Source organism: Malus sylvestris, chromosome 5 (assembly GCF_916048215.2).
Source record: "Malus sylvestris chromosome 5, drMalSylv7.2, whole genome shotgun sequence".
In the NCBI taxonomy this organism is placed as follows: domain Eukaryota; kingdom Viridiplantae; phylum Streptophyta; class Magnoliopsida; order Rosales; family Rosaceae; genus Malus; species Malus sylvestris.
Genome location: NC_062264.1, coordinates 37,043,741 through 37,071,143, shown reverse-complemented (window position 1 = coordinate 37,071,143; position 27,403 = coordinate 37,043,741). Strand labels below are relative to the sequence as shown.

Below are 27,403 nucleotides of genomic sequence, written 5' to 3'. Positions count from 1 at the left end.
ATTAACATATTAATTAAAAACTGTTTTGATTAAGAGACACAACTTTTAGAAAAAGTTGAGCAGTTTCAAATACGTTCAACATGTATTTGAAAGTGTATGAAACAACCTGTATACTTATAGATTCAATTTTCAAATAGAATCATCTTTTTTCCTTCCTCTTTCTCTTCCAACAAAATCCCATAGAGTAAACACACAAAGCAATTCGCCAGAATTCTATAATTCAATGAGGGTTGTAGAATTAGATGGCTGTATCCAGGTCGAGCGGACGTCGTAGAACCACAAGTACAAGAGTGGGACGGAAATACTGTTCAAAGGACATAGCTTGTGCGCTAGCATCTATCTGTGATTCAATTAAGTTAGTATCATTTTAATTCCTGTAATTATTTCATTTATTTCATTTTGTGTTGTAAGTATTTTTCATTATTAAATAATCAATATTTCTGTTATTTTTATTTATTTTCTAAAAGTTATAATAATTATAGCCGTTTGATAAAAAATGAACGACCCGATGAGCCTGGTCAGGAGGATCCTCTCCATCTGCTCAGGAGAGGATCCTGGTCTGCTTTATTACCCTACATCGCTCTTTCCTTCTCTTCATTTCCACAAATTGTGAATCAGATTAAAATAAAAGCACTTTCATCTTCCTTTTAAACTCTGACAGGATCGACATACATGGAGTTAAATTGGATTTTGGTTTCCAAATTGAATCAAATTACAATAAAAGCAACTTCCTCCCTCTCCTTCTTTCCTTCCTATGCAAAGTTTAAATCTTCTGCACTCAAAACCCTCTGTAGCCTCTCTATGCCCTATCTCCATGAGTGTCACCTAGCCATTCATCTTATCTCTTCAATAATTTTTTTTTTAAAACTAAAGATAAATTTAGTGAAAAGAACACGTGTTACTGACGTATAATATAAGGCACAAAGGGTTTTTAGTGCAGAAAATTTGAACTTATATTTATATGGATGTGAAAATATCTGTGGAATAGTAGTAATAAATGAATATTGAACTATTTTTGACAGAAAAATGGGAGAGGAAAAAAAAAAAAAAAAAAAAAAAAACTAACTAACAAACAAACAAACAAGAAAATCAATCCTAATTGAAAAACAAACCAATATGACTTCGGTGTCAAAATTTTTATAGTTGACACCAATGACGGTGTTACAAAGGTTAAAGGCACTAAAATTAGACAATATTGACACATAGGTTCACAAAGCCACTGATAAGAAATGGTACCCTATAGCACATTTTCTTGTGGTCAACATTGAATGGATGACGGCCATATACATATTTTGTATTATGCTATCGAAAATTAGTAGAAATTAAAAAACATTAGTTTTTATTAATTCCAGGTTTTTACAATGAGAAAATCATAATACATAAAGTTGCTTGTGGAAACATCTATTAAAATATGGATGCAATTCCTTTATTTATTACATAAATTGCAAGTACCAAAAATACAACGTAGAAAGGGGAAAACATCACATATACATAGTACTATCAAACTCCAGAAAAAATTCTTTTGAAACAAGCCACGTTTAATGCAATTGCTAGTGCTACCTTATCTTTGATGTTGTCAAAAAATTGAAAATAGGCATATCTCCACGATGTCTTTAAGATCAATGTGCCGCAAATGCCCCAAAAACCTACGATAAAGCCAAGTACCACACTGACATAGAACCATAACTTATCATGATTTCCATCTTCATTCTTGTCATTCACATCCTTAGCTGGGAAAGTGTCATCTCCAGGGCAATTAGTTGAGAGAGGAATGCCACATAGCGATGGATTGTTCATATAAATGGACAAATCATTGAGCGTTTGAAGCTGTCTTCCAGAAGGAATTCTTCCAGTCAAGTTGTTATAAGACAAGTTCAAGTGGGACAAAGAGGTTAAAGATGACAAGCTTTGAGGAATATGCCCTGAAAGGTGGTTGTGTGAGAAATCAAGAGTTTCGAGCAAATGCAAGTTTCCGATCTTGGAGGGGATCTTTCCAGTCAATTGATTCATGGACAAATTCAGAGTGCCCAACAGGATGAGGTTGCTTATTTCTTCAGGAATCTCACCTTGTAAATTATTTGATGAAAGATCAATGCTCTTTACAAGTTTTAGAGTCTTGTTGTACACAAGCTCCGCTCCTTTTAGTGTCAATGTTGCTTGCTCAAGAGAACCCGTACTGAAGGGATTAGAATTATTGTTGACCAGCGAAGTCAAATTATCCAAACACTTGGGAATAGTACTTGAAAGGTTGTTGTGACTAAGATCGAGGATGTGAAGGTTTCGAAGATTGCACAGTCGCTGGGGAATATGTCCTGTAAAAACGTTGGATCGTAATTGTAGCCTATACAACAAGGACACATTTGATCCTCCTATCCATAGAGGTATGTTCCCAAATAACTTGTTGTGTCCAAGATCAAGACTCCTCAAACCAGAACAATTTTGCAAGGAATCAGGAATTACACCGCCAAAATTGTTGTTGTTGAGCTTTAATACTTCCATTGAACTTAATACCCCCAATGAAGTAGGAATATTACCAGAGAGATTGTTGTGACCAACATCTAGAAACCAAATTTTGCTTCCCACACTCCACGCATGAGGCATTTCCCCATAAAATTGATTGCTCCTTATGGACAAGTATCCCAAGTATTGCATGTTGCAGATAGAGGGAGGAATAGTGCCATTCAAATTATTCTCAAAAAGAGACAAAATGTTCAAATTGGGCATCATCTGGCCAATATTCGAGGGAATTGGCCCAGAAAATAGATTTCTTTCAAGACGAAGGGAATCGACACTAGTGGACCACCAAAGTAAGAGTGGGCCCTCCAATTGATTATGACTCAAATCAATAGACTCTAAATTTGGAAATTTCAAATGAGATGGAAAGTTTCCACGTAATTGGTTGTTAGATAAATCCAAATATTTGAGTTGGGAAGACATCTTCAACAACCATTCCTCTAGTATCAAATCTTCGGAGGCTCCAATACCTCTAAGAGTGACGTAGATCAGTTCAGTTTGAGATTGAAGCCATACCCAAAAACCAGGACCTACCCGACAGTTTATGATCGCAATTGACTGGAGCTTGAAAGGAGGATCCCAAGCAGAAGCCACGTCAAAAATGAGGGACATGGGTGGGTTTGTGACTTGAATTCCTACTTGAAAATCTTGTAATCTCGTGAGGTTTCTGAAATGGGCTTCCGTTAGAGTACCTTCCCATGAATTATAAGCCAGATCGAGGTGAACTAGCTCATAGAGTTGTCCCAGACTTTTTGGAATGGAGCCATTCATCTTATTAGAAGAGAGGTACAATGATTTCAAGGACGACAAGTTTCCGATAGAATCTGGAATTGAGCCCCACAAAGAGTTTCCACTAAGGTAGAGATTCTGCAAACTTTTTAACATTCCCAAGGAGGTCGGCAGTTGGCTTTCCAGCTCACAAGAAGACAAATCTAGCGACTCTAATGAATTATTTGGACAATTTGAGACGCTCCTCCACAACTCTTCAATCCCCCCACCATCAAACTTGTTGCCAGAAAGGCTTAAGACCCTTAGCTTGCACAAATTTCCAATAACTTTCGGAATTTGACCTTTTAAGCCTGTTCCCGATAAATCAAGGTGTTCTAGAGATTTGAAGTTTGCAAATTCATTTGGAAAAGGACTACTGAAATTATTCCTCGATAGATCAAGTGTTATGAGGCTAGTAAGATTAAAAAACCAATTGGGAAATGAAGAACGTTTAATACCGTTATTCGACATATCAAGGACAAAAAGTGATGTCAAGTTAATCCTCTGGAGTGAGAGTGGAAGGAAGTTAACCCTTTGGAGTGAGAGTGGAATGCTTTCAATTTGACACGAAGATAAGTGTAACTCTAACAATGAAGGAAGCATGTTAATATGATATGCCCAACTGGCTCCTGTGCGGCTAAGGTCCATGTAATTGAGATTAAGGTATTTTAGGGAAGAGAGGTGAGAAAGCCAAGTCAAGTTTCTGGAAGATGAGAGTTCATTCCACCCAAGGTCAAGAATATTCAGGCTTGACAGGTTACCAAGAGAGGGGGGAATCTCTCCCTCAAATGATGCAAAGGAGAGATTGAGATATTGCAAACTTTTAAGCTCCCCAAAGAACATCGGAATGCGAATGCCCTGAAACTCATTGTAGCTGAGGTCCAGGTATTTTAAATGTTTCAAGCTCAACAAAGAAGCATTTATCTTACCTCCCAGGAAAGACCTTTCATAAGCCGACTCGTCCCACTCTTCATAAGAACGGGAATCTGGATATGGATTCCGGAGGTCCATCTTCACAACATGGCCGGTGCTGTTGTTGCATGAAATTCCTTCCCATTGACAGCAATGATGACCCACCCAAGAGGAAAGCCTACCAGAAGGATCAACAAGATGTTGTTTAAAGCTGACAAGTGCTCGCCTTTCTTCCTCAATGCATAATGGTTTCACAGTGCCAGTGCTCGGAACTCCGACATCACCCAAGCAGATTATGGTAGTGGGTAGATACGTAGATGCCAAAAGCAAAATGAGAAAGGAGAGAGAAATATTGAGGGGATTGAATAAGGTGTTTGCAAGCAAGGTATCCATAGGAGAAATCAGTACATATATTCCCCAGTTGGTTGCAGATGAACACAATAAGTGTACTCTAACTCATATATATAACAAAGCAATGAGAGCTCAAAAGAAAATAGTGCCACGCAACGTGTATCAACTGGATTTCCTTGTTCGAGTGGAAGAGTATATAAGTCAACTTCTAAGCCAATCTCATAATTTCCTTCCGCGGAAGAGTATATAAGTTCACAATTTTAGACTTGGCCGACTTTAAGTTGGACATTTCCTTGTTCAAAGTGTTCAAAGTATCAAACACGTTTGAATAATCTCGTTTGTTAATATTAGGGAGCAAAAATGATAAAAAAAATTATAATGTGTTTGGATTTTTTATGGCTAAATTATATTTTGACGCCATCATATTTAGCTCAATTTCTTCTTCCTAATCAATCAACAAGTGTATTCAATGAGATGTGCTACAATAATACGTCAACCACGGAGTTGTTGCGGTTGTAGCTTCCGGGACATGTAATAATCCAGAAATTGTTGTTTTAATAATTTTCCTTCGTAATATTACACGAGGTCACAAGTTCGAATCATTTTGTCTGTTATCAAGACAAGAACTTAGGACTTGACTATATTGTTTTCCAATACCACGTCGTATTTCCCAAACTTCCAAAAGTGTTTCTCAAGCGAGCAACATTAGCACCAACAACTTGAGTCACCTTCTTCCCGTCTTTAAAGAATTGGAATGTAGGCTGCACCAAAATGCACACAACAGATCAGAAACCAAATGGACCTTGGATTTTACCATATCCAAGTTAAAACATATAGAATTACTAATTAGCAACACTTCAGAGTTCTTTTGAGTTTTGACCTCAATCTTAAGCTGGGATTTAAGTAGTCCACAAAAGAACTAAAATGGTTCCCAAAAACAAAATGATCCAAGTTTACAGAAGACTAAATTCCAATTCGAATGCGCACCTCGTCGATGTCAACCTTATACGTTGTTACGCGTGGGTATTGCTCACTCAACTCTCCAATGATTGGAGATATGAACCTGCCTGCACAAGAAGATCACACCAAAGTACCAATCGTAAGTTCAAAGCACATTATTACGCCACATTTTCGTGCCAAGACTTCATTACTTAAAAGAAAACGTCTTTCGAACTTACAAGGCCCGCACCACACTGCAGTGAAATAGAAAAGTGTTGGCACAGCTCCATCTATATGAAATTTTATACATAAATCAGATAAGTTGTATGAAAATATGACAAGTTTTCTCAGAACAAAAAGATTTCGAAAACCAGAAAAAACCCAAAAAAATAAAAAATTATTACCTTTAGCTTTGCTGACTGCGGTGCTAAACTCATCCTCCGACTTACTGAGCTATTCCCAAACCCAAAATTTAAAAATTGAATCTTTGAACAATGCCGACAACAATAACATAAATATGAAGCACCTGAGGGCGAGGAGAGAGGTCGGAGTTGCAGAAAGTGAGGGTTTGGGAAGTGGTGGATGGAATTGGAGAAGGGTTTGGAGGTGGAAGCACTGGAAGGAAATGCTGTGGGCGGCTGAGATGGTGCGGTGGGGATTGACGAAGGCAGGGTTTGGAAAGAATTGGAAGGAAGGTTGTGACGATGAAGAAGCGCTGCGCAGAACTTGCTGCGATTGCCGAGCAATTGCCGTGCCATGGCTACTCCCGAGTTTTCTTCTCTCGATTCGGTGCGATTGGCAATTGCTGCGCAGAACTTGTTTGGGGTTTAAGGCTAAAATACAAGAAGAGCCCAAAACAATGAATATGTAAATGGGCCAGTTGGTTAAGGTATATAGGCCTAGTCCATAAGGCCCACCAACGCAAAAAGATTGTTTTACAAGCCATATTAGGGAGTAGTTGAGCTAAGAATCTCAGGTTCAAGGTAAATGCTCTAAACCAACTGAAGTGACAAGTTCGTTGCATCGCAAATATTGTCATGTGAAAACATGTTGACACTATGGGCATGGTTGGTACGTAGACGGGACAAAATGGGATGAGATGGAACGAGATGGAACATAGGTTTTTTGTGCTACGTTTGGTATGCAGGCCAGAGTAGAATGAACTACTTTTGTCCCACTGTGTTCTGTCCCACCCCACATACCAAACGAGGCCTATGTTTGAAATGCATTTTTGATTATGTGTTTCTGCTTGGATTTCAATTTGAACTCATGTATTTCAGTTTAACTAATGTAGTACGTATATTTTTATTTCAGTTTAATTAATATGGTACGTATGTCTTAATTCATTATAACAATATTGGACTTTCATGCCAATTAGCTAGTACCAGTCACTATACTTATACTAAGCCTTATTGGAATCACTGCCAAATGTATTCAATTTCAAAACACAAAATGCATCATATAAAATAACGGTTACAACATAGTCACAACTGAAAGAGGAAAGCTTCTTCGCGCCTTTTGAACTCTGGTTGATCAAATATATGAAGTGTTTGGTGAGAGAACTGTTTCAAGTGAAAAACTCTATAATTTCAGACCAATAACGCAACATTACATTATTAATGACCTAAAATGCCAAGGCGGTGATGTAACAAGATGTATGTAAATCTTTCTCTATCGTTTGCTGGGCCTAGGTAAATTTACCCTACTATCATATCGACATATCGGTGTCATGGTGGCTAGTGTTTTGGTTAAGTTGCTAACATCGAACGCTTTGGGTGGATATGACACAATCCTTAACCTCCTTCTTACCCAATGTTTGTTTAGCTTGGTTTGAGTTTTCTTAAGTTTTAACTAGCATTTGCCTACACACTTTGTGCGTATGAATACATTTTTTTAGAAAATGAGAAGGAGAGAGGGAGAGAGAAAACGTGAGGGAGTGTGAGGTTTTTTGTTTTTGGTTTTTTTTTTAATATTAGAGGTATTTTAACATCACATGTAGATGAGGTTTCAATAAAAAACAGTAAAATTTGGACTTGTGAAATTACATTATTGCCCATCATTTTTTTTTGTGTGATAGAAGACTAATTTGTCTTTTCACCATCTTTTAGTTAACAAAAAAAGTTTTATTAATTAGTAGAGATAAGACTTGTGATATATATTGTTAGGAGCATGTGAAGAAGTTAGTAAAAAGGAGTCCCCTATTACATATAATTAGTATGTAAAAGCTCCCACAACTGCAAATTTAGTCTTCCATTATTAAAACCATAAATGAATTTTGGGTTAGTGTCTTTGGCAACTATTAACCTTTTCACTTTTTTCTTGTCAAACAATCAGGTATGTTGTAAACTTATTTCACCATACTATGAATTAGGGTGGTTGACCACATAGAATCACATAGGCTTAACTAACTAATGTTGAATTAGTTAGTACCGATTTTGGCCGTTTTTATTAATCGAACAACAATCTTAAAATTCAAATCCCTGTTGCCTTGCCGTCATATTTCGTTTTTCGCCGTCAAATCTTGTTACTCCGCCTTAAGATCTTGTTGTTCTTTCGTATGTTCGAGAACTGAACACAAGGATTGGAGCATGAGCGTACAGTGACATAATAATGTTAAATGTTTAGCCAGCTAGTTAATTTCTCTCTCGTCCTCCCTAAATATTGTTGGAGGTTTTGAGACTCAAAGTCCCACATCGGGCAATGCATGGTTTGCAGTGACTTTTATATAGGTTTAGTCCCAGATTTGGACTATTTGTAAAAAGATTGAAGGTTTGGACCTTATGGTTGTGTGGATTATACTTGTATAATATGGTCTAATATAATTAATATTAATAATCAGAGTTCTTTAATTTTAATTTTAAATTGACTTTTTAATTAACATATTAATTAAAAACTATTTTGATTAAGAGACACTACTTTTAGAAAGAGTTGTGCACTTTCAAATACGTTCAACATGTATTAGAAAGGGTATGAAACAACCTATATATTTACAATTTCAATTTTCAAATAGAATCATCTTTTTTCCTTTCTCTTTCTCTTCCGACAAAATCCCAGAGAGTAAACACACAAAACAATTCACCAGAATTCTATAATCCAGTGCGGGTTGTAGAATTAGATGGTTGTATTCTGGTCAAGCGGACGTCATCGAACCACAAGCACAAGAGTGGGACGGAAATACTGTTCGAAGGACATAGCTTTTGTGCTAACCTCTATATGTGATTCAATCAAGTTAGTATCATTTTAATTCCTGTAATTATTTCATTTAATTCATTCTTTGTTGTAAGTATGTTTCATTATTAAAAAAATCAATATTTTTGTTATTTTTATTTATTTTCTTAATTGTTCTCCAACATCACTTTCACCTCTTCTCCTAGCCATTGATGTGGTTTTACAGGTTTAGTTTCACTCTTTACAGTCAAACTTTTTTTTCCACGAAATCTAATTTCCGTTAAACCCTACCTCATACTTGATGTCCATAAAATAGGATGTAATTTGAATTGAAATGATGAATTTGACCCTCCATGTGATGGTCGTGTGAATTTATTTAACGGAAGACTAACAAAAGTTTGGATTTGGACCATAATTGCTAATAAAGCTCACCACAAGAGTTTAATTAAAAGCTTTTTCACCAGGGTCTCATTAAAAATGCCTTGTCACCACAAGGATCACAAAAAAAATTTGGCCAAAAAAATATAATCATGCGCCACTTCTACTCTTGGTCAATCGTCTCTTTGAATTCCTCTCTGCCCAGCAACCAGCAACCTGCAACCAAAGATTGCTTGCTGCTCATATGAAGTCGTCAAATATTTTTTACATTATGGACATCTGACCACTCAATGATCAAAACTAACATCAATGTGATCGTTCTTGTGCTTTGGTTGAGTACAAGCTCTCCCCAGAAAACCCAATTCCTATTTTTCTCTATTGAGGTGACGACCTCACGGCGATTGGTCAAGATTTCTTTGAGAACGAATTTGAAAATTTGCCATGGTTCAAATTCTCTTATACGGGTTCGGTCAGGACATTGATTTAGGCAGGTTCGGATAGGTGTTCTGCAATTTCTTCTGCAATCGGTAGACTATAATTGAAGAATCTGAACATGATACGCAAGAAATCAAATAATTAGTGAGGGCTTATGTAGAAATCAAATAATTAGTATTTCAAAACAATAAATACTAAGTCTTGAGGAATAGTGGAGTCCACATGTCATTAAATGAATGGACAAAGTAAGTTTCATCCCCGAGAAGAAAGGGTCCGGATTTCCGGCATCCTAATACCCGAGATTTTTTATTATTGTGACCGAAACACGTGTGATTCATTACATATTTTTATATAACTAGTGAGATATCTTATTTTTAAGTTATTAACTTTTTAACACACATATCTTATCATTTGTATAATGACACGTAATGTATTATCTCTTGTTCTAATTACATTGAAAAATCTTTCCAAATACCCATGTGTCACTCTGTGTCCCCTCCGAAAATGTGACATGTGTCCACCACTCACTAATCCTAACTTTGATAATTTTTCTGTTATCCTTAAACCTATGTTATCTACTAAAATTTTGAAAAAAGAAATTGCTGGCAAATCAAATGCACTTCAGTTGCAAACAATATGAGCTACTTTAATAGAAAGTCGGAACCCCAAAAATAGAAAGAAAAAGTAAATCAAAATCTTATTCCTTATCCTTTGTAATAAAAGAGAAAATTAATAATTCAGTCATCAACTAACATATTATATAGTTTACAAAATTAGGTCTAAATAGTTGATCTTTCTAGTATTACCCAATTAAATAGTGTCAATCTCAGCATCCTTTTCTCTGAGGATGGCTTTACAGCCCCACGTTGCTCTTTCCTTCTCTTTATCTCCACAAATTGTGAATTAGATTAAAATAAAAGCACTTTCATCTTCCATTTAGACTCTGACAAGATCGACAGACATGGAGTTAAATTGGATTTTTGTTTCCAAATTGAATCAAATTAAAATAAAAGCGACTTCCTCTCTCTCTCCTTCTTTCCTTCCTATGCAAAGTTTAAATCCTTTGGACTCAAAACCCTATGTGGCCTCTCTATAGAGTGTCACCTTGCCATTCATCTTATCTCTTCAATAAAAAAAAAATTAAAAACTAAAGATAAATTTAGTAAAAAGAACACGTGTTACTCAAGTATAATATAAGGCACAAAGGGTTTTGAGTGCAGAAAATTTGAACTCATATTTATACGGATGTGAAAATATCTGTGGAATAGTAGTACTAAATGAATATTGAACTACTTTTGACAGAAAAATGGGAGAGAAAAACTTAAAAAAAAAAAACAAGAAATTCAGTCCTAATTGAAAAACAAAACAATATGACTTCGGTGTCAAAAATTTTATAGTTGACACTACGGGCACTAAAATTAGACAATACTAGAAATGTGCCCACGCGTTGCTGCGAGACTTGAATGCATCACCTTGAACTGCACAAATAAGATACATTTTACCTGAATGAAGAGAGGGATAGATGAGTGAATGCGGCAGTTGATACGTACTTATTACATCAATTACTTGCAGCGAACTTGAGAGCCATTTGGTTAACTAAAGACATAAACATAAATTTTTATACCACATTCACAACAAATGACAATATAAACATAGAATACCAGTTCTGTATGCATACCAGATCAATTACATTATAAATCACAACATTGACAACAAATGACATAAACATAGAATTTACAAATTCCTTACTTTTCAACTCCAGGAAACCGATTTTTGGCTTAATTTTATCAGTGTCGAATTCTTATGATGGGCTTTCCAGTGACAACAGCTGGTGAGTGACTATGAAATTTGGAGTACTCATCCAACATCCATGCCATGGTCTGAACATCGGTGCCTATATCGGGTGCGGGAACATCAGTATGAGTTCCAATGAGGTCATGGATTTTCTGAGCGAAAACGCGAGTCAGACGCTCAAACTTAAGTCCCTGAGGGTGCATCTGATTCCACCCTTGGCTCCACCATATGGAATGTCGGCCACAGCAGTCTTCCAGGTCATGAGTTGAGCCAGGGCATTCACTTCATCCGGATCAACCTTTAAGAAAACAAACTAACAACAAATTCGATACAGAATCCACCAACAGAAGACAAACATTTCGCTAAGCTCCTTGGGATTTTATCCCCTGTGATATGGTCCATATTAGCCAACTTCTTCATCGAAACCGACTTCACAAACACATTCTTCTTCTGTTTTCAAAATTTTCAGAAACACAACAATCAACTACGTTTCCGAGAAAATTAACAAACAAAACCAAAAAAAAAAAAAAAAAACCTCTTTGATTCAGTTTTCTCAACAACCAAACAGAACCTAAAAATTTCAAGCTTACATTTTTGAAGTGAGCCATGGATAGCGTTTGCAATTTCAGCTCCGTAGCTTTGTGATTAATACTGCAAAAAATTAAAACAAAAAAATTATACGCATTTAGAGGAGAGAGAGAGTGAATTTATGCTAGGGATTCGTCAGATAATTAAAACTAATTGAAAAATTAAACAAAATTACCTTTGGGCGTTTAGGGTTTTGGGGTAGTCGATAGCTTACCCGACACTAGTCGTGGTCGGAGTTGACAGAAATCAACCAAGCCCGGTGCGATTTCATCGTTGTGAGCTGTGAGAGAGAATACGATGGTCACATCACGATTTTACCACCTGAAGGTCGACTCTTCCAAGTCAGAAAACAGAAAAATTAAAATTCAAGAACAATAAACTAATAGAAACAAATTACAGAAGAGGAAACAATCAAATTACCTCAACAAAAATCCATGATTATTCCATGAGTGCTGATTCTATGGGTAAAGTGACGATCGCACCCTGCCTTTCCACGATCATCAAGATCAACGGCAGAGAGAGACAGTAGCAGCTTCGTAAATAAACTGAAATGTGGTCCAAAACACCATAGGTTTACAAAGCCACTGATAAGAAATGGTACCCCTACAACACATTTTCTTGTAGTGAACATTGAATGGATGACGGCCATATACATATTTTGTATTATGCTATCGATAATTAGTAGAAAAAAAAAGCATTAGTTTTTATTATTTCCAGGTTTTTGCACATGAGAATCAGAATACATAAACTTGCTTGTGGAAACATCTATTGAAAGATGGATACAATTCCTTTATTTATTACATAAATTGCAAGTACCAAAAATACAATGTAGAAAAGGGAAAACATCACATACACATAGTACTATCAAACTCCAAAAACAATTCTTTTGAAACAAGCCAATTTCAATGCATTTGCTAGTGCTACCTTATCTTTGATGTTGTCAAAGAATTGAAAATAGGCATATCTCCACGATGTCTTTAAGATCAATGTGCCGCAAATGCCCCAAAAACCTACGATGAAGCCAAGTACCACATTGACATAGAACCACAACTTATCATGATTTCCATCTTCATTCTTGTCATTCACATCCTTAGCTAGGAAAGTGTCATCTCCAGGGCAATTAGTTGAGAGAGTAACGCCACATAGCGATGGATTGTTATATAAATGGACAAATCATTGAGGGTTTGAAGCTGACTTCCAGAAGGAATTCTTCCAGTCAAGTTGTTATAAGACAAGTTTAAGTGGGACAAAGAGGTTAAAGATGACAAGCTTTGAGGAATATGTCCTGAAAGGTTGTTGTGTGACAAATCAAGAGTTTCGAGCAAATGCAAGTTTCCGATCTTGAAGGGGATCCTTCCAGTCAATTGATTCATGGACAAATTCAGGGTGCCCAACAGGAAGAGGTTGCTTATTTCTTCAGGAATCTCACCTTGTAAATTATTTGATGAAAGATCAACGCTCTTTACAAGATTTAGAGTCGTGTTGTACACAAGCTCCGCTCCTTTTAGTGTCAGTGTGGCTTGCTCATAAGAACCCATATTGAAGTCATTAGAATTATTGTTGACCAGCGAAGTTAAAGTATCCAAACACTTGGAAATAGTACCTGAAAGACTGTTGTGACTAAGATCGAGGATGTGAAGGTTCCGAAGATTGCACAGTTGCTGGGGAATATGTCCTGTAAAAACGTTGGATCGTAATTGTAGCCTATACAACAAGGATACATTTGATCCTCCTATCCATAGAGGTATGTTCCCAAATAACTTGTTGTGTCCAAGATCAAAACTCTTCAAACCAGAACAATTTTGTAAGGAATCAGGAATTACACCGCTAAAATTGTTGTTGTTGAGCTTTAATACTTGTAGTAAACTTAATACCCCCAATGAAGTGGGAATATTACCAGAGAGATTGTTGTGACCAACATCTAGAAAAAAAATTTTGCTTCCCACACTCCATGCACGAGGCATTTCCCCAGAAAACTTATTGCTCCTTACAGACAAAAATTGCAAATTGGGCATCATCTGGCCAATATTCGAGGGAATTGGCCTAGAAAATAGATTGCTTTCAAGACCAAGGAGATAGACACTAGTGGACCACCAAAGTGGGAGTGGGCCATTCAATTGATTATTACTCAAATCAATAGACTCTAAATTTGGAAATTTCAAACGGGATGGAAAGTTTCCACGTAATTGGTTGTTAGATAAATCCAAATCTTTGAGTTGGGAAGACATCTTCAACAACCATTCCTCTAGTATCAAATCTTCAAAGGTTCCAATACCACTAAGAGTGACGTAGATCAGTTCAGTTTGAGATTGAAGCCATACCCAAAAATCAAGACCTACCCGACAGTTTATGATCGCAATTGACTGGAGTTTGAAAGGAGGATCCCAAACAGAAGCCACATCAAAAACGAGGGACATGGGTGGGTCTGTGACTTGATTTCCTACTTGAAAATCTTGTAATCTCGTGAGGTTTCTGAAATGGGCTTCCGTTAGAGTACCTTCCCATGAATTATAAGACAGATCGAGGTGAACTAGCTCATAGAGTTGTCCCAGACTTTTTGAAATGGAGCCATTCATCTTATTAAAATAGAGGTCCAATGTTTTCAAGGATGACAAGTTTCCGATGGAATCTGGAATTGAGCCCCACAAAGAGTTTCTGTAAAGCTTGAGATTCTGCAAACTCTTTAACATTCCTATGGAGGCCGGCAATTGGCTTTCCAGCTCACAATAAGACAAATCTAGTGACTCTTAAGGAATTATTTGGACAATTTGAGACGCTCCTCCAAAACTCTTCAATCCCCCCACCATCAAACTTGTTGCCAGAAAGGCTTAAGACCTTTAGCTTGCACAAATTTCCACTAACTTTCGGAATTTGACCATTTAAGCCTGTTCTCGATAAATCAAGGTGTTCTAGAGATTTGAAGTTTGCAAATTCATTTGGAAAAGGACTACCGAAATCATTCCTCGATAGATCAAGTGTTATGAGGCTAGTAAGATTAAAAAACCAATTGGGAAGTGAAGAATATTTAATACCGTTATTCGACATATCAAGGACCAAAAGTGATGTCAAGTTAATCCTCTGGAGTGAGAGTGGAAGGAAGTTAACCCTTTGGAGTGTGAGTGGAATGCTTTCAATTTGACACGAAGATAAGTGTAACTCTAACAATGAAGGAAGCATGTTAATATGATATGCCCAACTGGCTCCTGTGCGGCTAAGGTCCATGTAATTGAGATTAAGGTATTTTAGGGAAGAGAGGTGAGAAAGCCAAGTCAAGTTTCTGGAAGACAAGTGGGAATTCATCCCGAGATCAAGAATATTCAGGCTTGACAGGTTACCAAGAGAGGGGGGAATCTCTCCCTCAAATGATGCAAAGTAGAAATTGAGATATTGCAAACTTTTAAGCTCCCCAAAGAACATCGGAATGCGAATGCCCTGAAACTCATTACAGCTGAGGTCCAGGTATTTTAAATGTTTCAAGCTCAACAAAGAAGCATTTATCTTACCTCCCAGGAAAGACCTTTCATAAGCCGACTCGTCCCATTCGTCATCAAAATAGGAATCTGCATATGGATTCCGGAGGTCCATCTTCACAACATGGCCAGTGCTGTTGTTGCATGAAATTCCTTCCCATTGACAGCAATCATGACCCACCCAAGAAGAAAGCCTACCAGAAGGATCAACAAGATGTTGTTTAAAGCTGACAAGTGCCCGCCTTTCTTCCTCAATGCATAATGGTTTCACATTGCTAGTGCTCGGAACTCCGATATCACCCAAGCAGATTATGGCAGTGGGTAGATACGTAGATGCCAAAAGCAAAATGAGAAAAGAGAGAGAAATATTGAGGGGATTGAATAAGGTGTTTGCAAGCAAGGTATCCATAGGAGAAATCAGTACATATATTCCCCAGTTGGTTGCAGATGAACACAACAAGTGAACTCTAACTCATATATATAACAAAGCAATGAGAGCTTCAAAGAAAAGTGCCACGCAGCGTGTATCAACTCGATTGAGTTTCACGCGTTTACATTCGTTTCACACCGTGAAATTGCAAGGAAGGAGAGATCGAGTGGGGAGAGAGTGGGGAGGGGGACTACTTGACAAGGACACAAATGCTCCTGCCTACTTTTAAGTCAACTTCTAAGTCAATCTCATAATTTCCTTCTGCGGAAAAGTATAAAAGTTCGCAATTTTATACTTGTTGGCCGACATTAAGTTGGACATCAAATACGTTTGAATAATCTCGTTTGTTAATATTAGGGAACAAAAATGATAAAAAAAATTATAATATGTTTTGATTTTTTTGTGGCTACAAATTATAAGTTCAAAGTGTTCAAAGTATCTCCACGTTGTCTTTAAGATCAATGTGCCGCAAATGCGTCAAAAACCTACAATGAAGCCAAGTACCATGCTGACATAGAACCACAACTTATCATGATTTCCATCTTCATTCATGTCATTCGCATCCTTAGCTGGGAAAGTGTCATCTCCAGGGCAATTAGTTGAGAGAGGAATGCCACATAGCAATGGATTGTTCATATAAATGGACAAATCATTGAGCGTTTGAAGTTGGCTTCCAGACGGAAATCTTCCAGTCAAGTTGTTATAAGACAACTTCAAGTGGGACAAAGAGGTTAAAGATGACAAGTTTTGAGGAATGTGTCCTGAAAGGTGGTTGTGCGAGAAATCAAGAGTTTCGAGCAAATGCAAGTTTTCGATCTTGGAGGGGATCTTTCCAATCAATTGATTCATGCACAAATTCAGGGTGCCCAACAGGATGAGGTTGCTTATTTCTTCAAGAATCTCACCTTGTAAATTATTTGATGAAAGATCAATTGCTCTTTACAAGTTTTAGAGTCTTGTTGTAGCCTATACAACAAGGATACATTTGATCTTCTCATCCATAAAGGTATGTTCCCAAATAACTTGTTGTGTCCAAGATCAAGACTCCTCAAACTAGAACAATTTACACCACTAACATTGTTGTTGTTGAGCTTTAATACTTCAAGTGAACTTAATACCCCCAATGAAGTGGGAATATTACCAGAGAGATTGTTGTGACCAACATCTAGAAACAAAATTTTGCTTCCCACACTCCACGCACGAGGCATTTCCCTAGAAAATTGATTGCTCCTTATGGACAAGTATTTTGAGTTTTGCATATTGCAAATAGAGGGGGGAATAGTGTCATTCAAACGATTCTCAGAAAGAGACAATGCGTGCAAATTGGGCATCATTTGGTCAATATTGGAGGGAATTGGCCCGGAAAATAGATTGCTTTGAAGATAACGACTATTGACATTAAGGAACCACCAAAATGGGAGTGGACCCTTCAACTGATTATGACTCAAATCTATATAATTTAGACTTGAAAATTTCAAATAGAATGAAAGGTTTCCATGAAATTGATTTAATTTGGAAATTTCAAATGGGATAGAAAGTTTCCACATAATTGGTTCTTAGGTAAATCCAAATGTTTGAGTTGGGAAGACATCTTCAACAACCATTCCCCTAGTATCCAATCTTCAGAGATTCCAATACCACGAAGAGAGATGTCGATAAGTTCAGTTTGAGATTGAATCCATACCCAAAAACCAGGACCTACCTGACAGTTAATGCTTGCAATTGACTGGAGCTTGAAAGGAGGAACCCAAATAGAAGCCACGTCAAACTGGAGCTTGAAAGGATTTTTTATGGCTAAATTATATTTTGACACCATCATATTTAGCTCAATTTCTTCTTCCTAATCAATCAACAAGTGTAGTCAATGAGATTTGCTACAATAATACGTTAACCACATAGTTGTTGCGGTTGTAGCTCCCAAGACATATAGTAACCCAACAAATTGTTGTTTTAATAATTTTCTTTCATAATATTACATGAGCTCACAAGTTCGAATCATTTTGTCCGTTATCAAGACAAGAACTTAGGACCTGACAATATTGTTTTCCAATACTACGTCGTATTTTCCAAACTTCCAAAAGTGTTTCTCAAGCGAGCAACATTAGCACCAACAACTTGAGCCACCTTCTTCCCGTCTTTAAAGAATTGGAATGTAGGCTGCACCAAAATGCACACATCAGATCAGAAACCAAATGGACCTTGGATTTTACCATATCCAAGTTAAAACATATAGAATTACTAATTTGCAACAGTTAAAGAGTTCTTTTGAGTTTTGACCTCAATCTTAAGCTGGGATTTACGTAGTCCACAAAAGAACTAAAATGGTTCCCAAAAACAAAATGATCCAAGTTTACAGAAGACTAAATTCCAATGCGAATGCGCACCTCGTCGATGTCAACCTTATACGTTGTTACATGTGGGTATTGCTCACTCAACTCTCCAATGATTGGAGATATGAACCTGCCTGCACAAGAAGATCACACCAAAGTACCAATCATAAGTTCAAAGCACATTATTACGCCACATTTTCGTGCCAATGACTTCATTGCTTAAAAGAAAACGTCTTTCGAACTAAAAAGGCCCGCACCACACTGCAGTGAAATAGAAAAGTGCTGGCACAGCTCCATCTGTATAAAATTTTATATATAAATCGGACAATTTGTATGAAAATATGACAAGTTTTCTCAAAACAAAAAAAATTCCGAAAACCGGAAAAAACCCAGGAAAAAAAAATTAGCTTTAGCTTGGCTGATTGCGCTGCCAAATTCATCCTCAGCCTGAATGACAACAATATTAGAGGCACCTGAAATTCAATCAACTATTCAAGTTACTGAGCTATTCCAAAACCCGAAATTTAAAAATTGAAACTTTGAACAATGGCGACAACAATAACAGAAATTGGAGTAAGACATTTTTAGCTATGTATATAGACATGTAAGCACCCCCTTCCTAAACTATGTATATAGACATTTTTAGCTTGAACGATAACAATAATGTAAAATAAAAAAAAATAGCAATCCTCGGTTTTAATCAAATTTTTGAACCACATACGTCGAGTAAGACAAAATAGTGGTTAATAATTATAGACTGAAACACAACAATATTGATTAGTTATTGGTAGTGGAGTATTAAACTCACTGTTCTCTGTCCGGGAATAATTCGAGAGACAGAAGCTAATTTTAGAGTTCGTTCTTCTCCATGTGAATACCAGATTAGTGTGGTTTCATCCTGTTAAAGATACGAAAAATGAAGCCATTCAAGCGGTTAAGATATCTAGTAATGATCGTGGAGATGCGCAGCAGGAAGAAAATGTAAGATAAAAAACTTATTAGTATGAAATGAATCCAATGTCCTAATGTAAAGGAAATTACTCACAATAGAAATTCTGAATGGACGAAGTTTTGGCTTCCCTTTCCGGCTGTACTTGATTAACTGGGAACCTCTTTTTAATGCAATCAGTGCCTTCATGAGAGAGAGAGAGAGAGAGGAATATTAGGTGAAAAGTATTGCCAAATCACACAGAGATCAAAATCTTGAATATATATGTTTAACCATATCAAACATCATTTGCTAGATTCTACTCAGAGAAAATCACTTCAAAAAGTGGTGGCCATTCTAACAAAACAAACTCAATTAACCCAAAACATCTTAGTTATTAATCAGAAATATTAGAGGATACAGAGTAGATTAACGCATAGCAGTTATGTATGCAAGGAATACATAATAGTTTCTTCTTCCACTCTTTGCAACGAACTTGAGAGCCATTTGGTTAACTAAAGACATAAACATAAATTTTTATACCACATGCACAACAAATGACAATATAAACATAGAATACCAGTTATGTATGCATACCAGATCAATTACATTATAAATCACAACATTGACAACAAATGACATAAACATAGAATTTACAAATTACTTACTTTTCAACTCCAGGAAACCGATTTCTGGCTTAATTTTCTCAGTGTCGAATTCTTTTGATGGGCTTTCCAGTGACAACAGCTGGTGAGTGACTATGAAATTTGGAGTACTCATCCAACATCCATGCCATGGTCTGAACATTAGTGCCCATATCGGGTGCGGGAACATCAGTATGAGTTCCAATGAGGTCATGGATTTTCTGAGCGAAGACGTGAGTCAGACACTCAAACTTAAGTCCCTGAGGGTGCATCTGATTCCACCCTTGGCTCCACCATATGGAATGTCGGCCACAGCAGTCTTCCAGGTCATGAGTTGAGCCAGGGCATTCACTTCATCCGGATCAACCTTTAAGAAAACAAACTAACAACAAATTCGATACAGAATCCACCAACAGAAGACAAACATTTCGCTAAGCTCCTTGGGATTTTATCCCCTGTGATATGGTCCATATTAGTCAGCTTCTTCATCGAAACCGACTTCACAAACACCTTCTTCTTCTATTTTCAAATTTTCAGAAACACAACAATCAACTAGGGGTGGGCACGGGCCGGGCCGGGCCCATTTTTGAAGGGACCGGACCGGATCCGGAATAAAGGGAGACGGGCCGAGCCGGGCATTACAAATCTTAAAATAGGAACCGGACCTTACCCGGCCCGGTTGAAACAGGCCGGTTCGGTCCGGGTCCATGGGTCCTTTTTTTTTCTCCTGTTTAAAGCACAGATTGAAATAAAAAAAATAAAAAATAAAAAAAAACCACAGATTGCTGCAGTACTGCACAGATTGCAATTGCACAAATTTGCAATCTGTGCAAATTTACAATTGCACATATTCAATACATCCAAAATAACATTATAGCGTCCAACATCTAAAGATCGAATCAACATACAAAATATTCAAAACCTACTTAATCCAAGACATCCAAATTCCAAAGTCCAAAAATCAAATAATTCAAAACAACATAAACATGACAGTTTCAATAAATTCCAAATGAACATAGGAAACCACATCCAATTCCAAATTTCCAACATCCAAGTTCCAACATCATTCCTCATTGAATCTGTAAGGAAAAATAAAATATAAACTTGATATTATTAACGTCCATCATCATATTATCCTCATTGAATCATTGAAAAGTAAAGCATATTCATTTAAGTTTAAAATATTACCGCAATTCCTTTTCCTTTATTCATTTGAGTTGTTTGAAGAGCTTCAATTTCAGCATCACTTGATGAGATGGTTGAGCTTGTAGATATAACATTAGCATTTGCTTTTCTTCTTTTATATTCTACAACAAAGAACAAAAGGATGTTAATTGTAAACAAATTAATATAAAGTTATAGACCAAACTATACAAAACAAAAGAATTACCTTCTTCACACTCTTGATAAAATTCAAGCTCCGCCGGACTTGCTTCATACTCAATGCTGCTAATTGGTTCACTTCTTAACCAGTTTTGGAGGCACATCAATGACTCCACTGTTTGAGGAAGGAGAGATGATCTAAAGGGGTCAATTACTCTTTTTCCTCCACTAAATGCACTCTCACTAGCAACTGTCGACACTTGAATTGGCAACACATCTTTCGCTATCAAAGCAAGTGTGGGATATGTGCTCCTCCCTTTCAACTTCCACCATTTCAAAACGTCAAAAAATGAACCATGTTGTACTTTCTCTACAGTGTCGAGGAGATACCTATCCACCTCATGTGCAAGTGCAATATCCTCAGTGTCTTCTAGTTCTTTCTCCCAATCATCCATCATTTGACTAAATATCATTGGATTTTCTGTTAGCACACTAGATGATGGTTTTACCCTTGAACAAGTAGTATCACCAACAACTAAATCTCCTCCTCTACCCTTTTGTTGTGTTTGTGAACCGAAAGGTTGGTAAGCATATTCATCACACATCGCCTTCAACAATGTCTTCACTTCATTACTTTTCTTTTGAATCTCTTCTTCGGGAAGGTGTAATTGCTTTCTACACAAGTGCATGTAGTGCCTTAATTTGAACCTTGGGTCTAAGACAAGGGAAACTACAAATATTTGATTAAGGGACTCAATTGAACCAAAATACTTTCGATATTTGGCTCTCATACTCATTGCCATGTCACGTAGCACCACCTCTACACTTCCTCCAGTTTGCATATATTCAGGCAAAAAAAGCTTTTCAATCTCTCTCTCCACAGCAATGACATCATGAACAGCAATCTTTGTCCTTCGGTGGCCCAACCCTCCCTTTACCCGCCACTTCTTCTCCTTCATCATTAAGCACATTTTCCCCGAAATATGTGGAGTATATATTGGCTTCATCATCGTCGAACATCCTTTCAAATGCTTTTTTAAACTTCAAGCACGATTCTAGCATCATGTATGTGCTATTCCACCTAGTAGGTACATCCATAACAACTAGACTCTGACCATCCAACTTCTCATTCTCCACACATTTCTTGAAATAACTAAACCTTCGAGGACTTGATCTCACAAACCGTACGGCATTTCTAAGAGCATCAACACTTGTATCTAATCTTTTCAACCCATCTTTCACTACCAAGTTGATAATATGGGCTAAGCACCTCACATGCATAAACTTGCCATTCATAACAATTTTGCTATTAGGCCATTTCTGCATTTTATGAACAATATACTCAATTGCCACCTTATTAGCCGATGCATTGTCAACTGAGATACACATCACCTTCTCAATCCCCCACTCAACCAAACATTGCTCAACTAGCTTCCCTATTTCTTTGCCTTCATGACTTGAAATCAAACAAAAATTTAGAATCCTTTTGTGCATATCCCATTCGTCATCCACAAAATGAGCAGTTAGCACCATGTAGTTCAAATTTTGCACACTTGTCCATGTATCAGTAGTCAAGCTCACTCTATGGTTGTGTATCTCCTTTTTTAACTGATCTTTCATGGTATCATACATATTGAATAAGTCCCTCACAATAGTTCTTCGAGATGGAACATGCAACCTAGGCTGAACTTTGTACATCATCCGCCTAAACCCCTCAGTCTCCACAACACTAAAAGGTACCTCCTCGAGCACAATATACTCAACAATACCTTCCACTGCCTCTTCTTGGCTCCACCCTTTAGCAACAAGCATGTTTTTAACGTCCCCAGAAGGTCCAGAATTCCCTAGAACCTTTTGCAACTCATCAGTTGGTTTATATGACTTGCAATGTTTATTGATATGTTTAATGTAAGTACTAGTTCCACCCCCACTAGTATCACATGCAAAAAGGGCACTACAATGGTTACACTTAGCCTTCAATAATTGTACCTCCACCATCTCTTTCTTTCCATCCTTTTCTACTGCTTGTATTTCCGAGACGGTACACTTAGTGACATGATCCCAAACCCAAGATCTCTCAGAAGAAGATCTCTCTATTGAAGCTAATATTGAAGCTAATTCAGTTTTCTCAACAACCAAACAGAACCTAAAAATTTCAAGCTTACATTTTTGAAGCGAGCCATGGATAGCGTTTGCAATAAGGCAGAAAATTAAAACAAAAAAATTATACGCATTTAGAGTAGAGAGAGTGAATTTATGCTAGGGATTCGTCAGATAATTAAAACTAATTGAAAAATTAAACAAAATTACCTTTGGGCGTTTAGGGTTATGGGGGAGCTCTATCTCTGCCTGAGGTTTTAGACGAAGGAAGGTGATGTCTGAAGGCGCGAGGCAAATTAGGTTTGTTTATTAGGCGCATCCAAACCGTCTAATCATACTAAGGAAATGAAGATGCATCCAAAACACAGACAGTCAAACTGGAATGCGCAGGGAGAAGCGGAAGAAGAAAAAGAAGATGAAGAGGGGGTAGTCGATAGCTTACCCGACACTGGTCGTGGTCGGAGTTGACAGAAATCAACGAAGCCCGGTGCGATTTCATCGTTGTGAGCTGTGAGAGAGAATACGATGGTCACATCACGATTTTATCACCTGAAGGTCGACTCTTGCAAGTCAGAAAACCGAAAAATTAAAATTCAAGAACAATAAACTAACAGAAACAAATTACAGAAGAGGAAACAATCAAATTACCTCAACAAAAATCCATGAGTGCTGATTCTATAGGTTAGGGGGAAGGTTTTTTTATTTGAGATGGAGGATGTTCGATCTCGAGATTTTAGGTGAGCAGATTGAAACTGAGGGAGAGAGAAAGAGAGAGAATGGTAAGGTGACGATCGCACCCGGCCTTTCCACGATCATCAAGATCAGCGGTAGAGAACGACAGTGGCACCTTCGTAAATAAACTGAAATGTGGTCCAAAACACCATAGGTTTACAAAGCCACTGATAAGAAATGGTACCCTACAACACATTTTCTTGTAGTGAACATTGAATGGATGACGGCCATATACATATTTTGTATTATGCTATCGATAATTAGTAGAAATAAAAAACATTAGTTTTTATTAATTCCAGGTTTTTACACATGAGAAAATCAGAAAACATAAAGTTGCTTGTGGAAACATCTATTGAAAGATGGATACAATTCCTTTATTTATTACATAAATTGCAAGTACCAAAAATACAACGTAGAAAGGGGAAAACATCACAGACACATGGTACTATCAAACTCCAAAAACAATTCTTTTGAAACAAGCCACTTTCAATGCAATTGCTAGTGCTACCTTATCTTTGATGTTGTCAAAGAATTGAAAATAGGCATATCTCCACGATGTATTTAAGATCAATGTGCCGCAAATGCCCCAAAAACCTACAATGAATCCAAGTACCACACTGACATAGAACCACAACTTATCATGATTTCCATCTTCATTCTTGTCATTCGCATCCTTAGCTGGGAAAGTGTCATCTCCAGGGCAATTAGTTGAGAGAGGAACGCCACATAACGATGGATTGTTCATATAAATGGACAAATCATTGAGCGTTTGAAGCTGGCTTCCAGAAGGAATTCTTCCAGTCAAGTTGTTATAAGACAAGTTCAAGTGGGACAAAGAGGTTAAAGATGACAAGCTTTGAGGAACATGTCCTGAAAGGTTGTTGTGTGACAAATCAAGAGTTTCGAGCAAATGCAAGTTTCCGATCTTGGAGGGGATCTTTCCAGTCAATTGATTCATGGACAAATTCAGGGTGCCCAACAGGAAGAGGTTGCTTATTTCTTCAGGAATCTCACCTTGTAAATTATTTGATGAAAGATCAATGCTCTTTACAAGTCTTAGAGTCCTGTTGTACACAAGCTCCGCTCCTTTTAGTGTTAGTGTGGCTTGCTCATCAGACATATCGAAGTCATTAGAATTATTGTTGACCAGCGAAGTTAAAGTATCCAAACACTTGGGAATAGTACCTGAAAGGTTATTGTGACCAAGATCGAGGATGTGAAGGTTCCGAAGATTGCACAGTTGCTGGGGAATATGTCCTGTAAAAACGTTGGATCGTAATTGTAGCCTATACAACAAGGATACATTTGATCCTCCTATCCATAAAGGTATGTTCCCAAATAACTTGTTGTGTCCAAGATCAAGACTCTTCAAACCAGAACAATTTTGCAAGGAATCAGGAATTTCACCACTCAAATTATTGTTGTTGAGCTTTAATACTTCCAGTGAACTTAACACCCCCAATGAAGTGGGAATATTGCCAGAGAGATTGTTGTGACCAACATCTAGAAGCAAAATTTTGCTTCCCACACTCCATGCATGAGGGAATTCCCCAGAAAATTGATTGCTCCTTATGGACAAGTATTCCAAGTTTTGCATGTTGCAGATAGAGGGAGGAATAGTGTCATTCAAATGATTCTCAGAAAGATCCAAAATGTACAACTTGGGCATCATTTGGTCAATATTGGAGGGAATTGGCCCGGAAAATAGATTCCTATCAAGATAAAGGGAATCGAAACTAGTGGACCACCAAAGTGGGAGTGGGCCCTCCAACTGATTATGACTCAAATCAATAAACCCTAAATTTGGAAATTTCAAAGGGGATGGAAGGTTTCCACGTAATTGGTTGTTAGATAAATCCAAATATTTGAGTTGGGAAGACATCTTCAACAACCATTCCTCTGGGATGAAATCTTCAGAGGTTCCAATACCACTAAGAATGACATGGATCAGTTCAGTTTGAGATTGAAGCCATACCCAAAAACCAGGACCTACCCGACAGTTTATGATCGCAATTGACTGGAGCTTGAAAGGAGGATCCCAAACAGAAGCCACGTCAAAAATGAGGGACATGGGTGCGTTTGTGACTTGAATTCCTACTTGAAAATCTTGTAATCTCGTGAGGTTTCTGAAATGGGCTTCCGTTAGAGTACCTTCCCATGAATTATTAGACAGATCGAGGTCAACTAGCTCATAGAGTTGTCCCAGACTTTTTGGAATGGAGCCATTCATCTTATTAGAAGAGAGGTACAATGATTTCAAGGACGACAAGTTTCCGATGGAATCTGGAATTGAGCCCCACAAAGAGTTTCCACCAAGGTAGAGATTCAGCAAACTTTTTAACACTCCCAAGGAGGTCGGCAGTTGGCTTTCCAGCTCACAAGAAGACAAATCTAGCAACTCTAATGAATTATTTGGACAATTTGAGACGCTCCTCCAAAACTCTTCAATCCCCCCACCATCAAACTTGTTGCCAGAAAGGCTTAAGACCTTTAGCTTGCACAAATTTCCAATAACTTTCGGAATTTGACCTTTTAAGCCTGTTCCCGATAAATCAAGGTGTTCTAGAGATTTGAAGTTTGCAAATTCATTTGGAAAAGGACTACTGAAAGTATTCCACGATAGATCAAGTGTTATGAGGCTAGTAAGATTAAAAAACCAATTGGGAAATGAAGAACGTTTAATACCGTTATTCGACATATCAAGGACAAAAAGTGATGTCAAGTTAATCCTCTGGAGTGAGAGTGGAAGGAAGTTAACCCTTTGGAGTGAGAGTGGAATGCTTTCAATTTGACACGAAGATAAGTGTAACTCTAACAATGAAGGAAGCATGTTAATATGATATGCCCAACTGGCTCCTGTGCGGCTAAGGTCCATGTAATTGAGATTAAGGTATTTTAGGGAAGAGAGGTGAGAAAGCCAAGTCAAGTTTCTGGAAGACAAGTGGGAATTCATCCCGAGATCAAGAATATTCAGGCTTGACAGGTTACCAAGAGAGGGGGGAATCTCTCCCTCAAATGACGCAAAGTAGAAATTGAGATATTGCAAACTTTTAAGCTCCCCAAAGAACATCGGAATGCGAATGCCCTGAAACTCATTACAGCTGAGGTCCAGGTATTTTAAATGTTTCAAGCTCAACAAAGAAGCATTTATCTTACCTCCCAGGAAAGACCTTTCATAAGCCGACTCGTCCCACTCTTCATAAGAACGGGAATCTGGATATGGATTCCGGAGGTCCATCTTCACAACATGGCCGGTGCTGTTGTTGCATGAAATTCCTTCCCATCGACAGCAATCATGACCCGCCCAAGAGGAAAGCCTACCAGAAGGATCAACAAGATGTTGTTTAAAGCTGACAAGTGCTCGCCTTTCTTCCTCAATGCATAATGGTTTCACAGTGCCAGTGCTCGGAACTCCGACATCACCCAAGCAGATTATGGTAGTGGGTAGATACGTAGATGCCAAAAGCAAAATGAGAAAGGAGAGAGAAATATTGAGGGGATTGAATAAGGTGTTTGCAAGCAAGGTATCCATAGGAGAAATCAGTCTATATATTCCCCAGTTGGTTGCAGATGAACACAACAAGTGTGCTCTAACTCAT

The 27,403-nt window shown here is 37.5% G+C and overlaps 3 protein-coding genes across 10 annotated transcripts; all 3 read right to left on the bottom strand.

The window, feature by feature from the left end:
* Positions 1-238: 238 nt before the first annotated feature.
* Positions 239-4,640, bottom strand: LOC126622855 (receptor-like protein EIX2). Its single transcript, XM_050291552.1, has 2 exons — positions 1,666-4,640; positions 239-340 (listed from the first exon to the last, which is right to left on the bottom strand). Exons 1-2 carry the CDS (start codon positions 4,585-4,587, stop codon positions 239-241), a joined length of 3,024 nt encoding a protein of 1,007 aa, XP_050147509.1. The 5' UTR covers positions 4,588-4,640.
* Positions 1,405-27,390, bottom strand: LOC126624835 (receptor-like protein EIX2). Of its 8 annotated transcripts, XM_050293957.1 has the most exons (6): positions 24,399-27,390; positions 12,772-12,857; positions 12,268-12,392; positions 12,062-12,168; positions 11,850-11,910; positions 11,698-11,709 (listed from the first exon to the last, which is right to left on the bottom strand). In XM_050293957.1, the coding sequence occupies exons 1-3, from the start codon at positions 27,334-27,336 to the stop codon at positions 12,354-12,356; spliced, it is 3,063 nt and encodes a 1,020-aa protein (XP_050149914.1). In that variant the 5' UTR covers positions 27,337-27,390; the 3' UTR covers positions 11,698-11,709; positions 11,850-11,910; positions 12,062-12,168; positions 12,268-12,353. The 8 variants fall into 8 exon arrangements, with proteins under 8 accessions (XP_050149917.1, XP_050149914.1, XP_050149912.1 ...); XM_050293955.1 differs by lacking the exon at positions 12,772-12,857 and having other exon boundaries at positions 12,062-12,181; positions 24,313-27,390; XM_050293956.1 differs by lacking the exon at positions 12,772-12,857 and having other exon boundaries at positions 24,313-27,390.
* Positions 5,081-6,713, bottom strand: LOC126622854 (thioredoxin O, mitochondrial-like). Its single transcript, XM_050291551.1, has 6 exons — positions 6,687-6,713; positions 5,990-6,244; positions 5,889-5,937; positions 5,724-5,774; positions 5,533-5,612; positions 5,081-5,306 (listed from the first exon to the last, which is right to left on the bottom strand). Exons 1-6 carry the CDS (start codon positions 6,711-6,713, stop codon positions 5,184-5,186), a joined length of 585 nt encoding a protein of 194 aa, XP_050147508.1. The 3' UTR covers positions 5,081-5,183.
* Positions 27,391-27,403: the final 13 nt, after the last annotated feature.

Coding starts and splice junctions, on each gene's coding strand:
- LOC126622855 (XM_050291552.1), bottom strand. CDS start 4,587: ATGGATACCTTGCTTGCAAACACCTTATTCAATCCCCTCAATATTTCT. Junction 341..1,665: donor TATGGTTCTATGTCAGTGTG/GTACTTGGCTTT, acceptor ATTGAATCACAG/ATAGATGCTAGCGCACAAGC.
- LOC126624835 (XM_050293952.1), bottom strand. CDS start 27,336: ATGGATACCTTGCTTGCAAACACCTTATTCAATCCCCTCAATATTTCT. Junction 12,858..24,398: donor GGTACTTGGATTCATTGTAG/GTTTTTGGGGCA, acceptor GCTTCATCGTAG/GTTTTTGGGGCATTTGCGGC.
- LOC126622854 (XM_050291551.1), bottom strand. CDS start 6,713: ATGCATTTCAAACATAGGCCTCGTTTG. Junction 6,245..6,686: donor TCAAACATAGGCCTCGTTTG/GTATGTGGGGTG, acceptor ACTCGGGAGTAG/CCATGGCACGGCAATTGCTC. Junction 5,775..5,888: donor CGCAGTCAGCAAAGCTAAAG/GTAATAATTTTT, acceptor AATTTCATATAG/ATGGAGCTGTGCCAACACTT.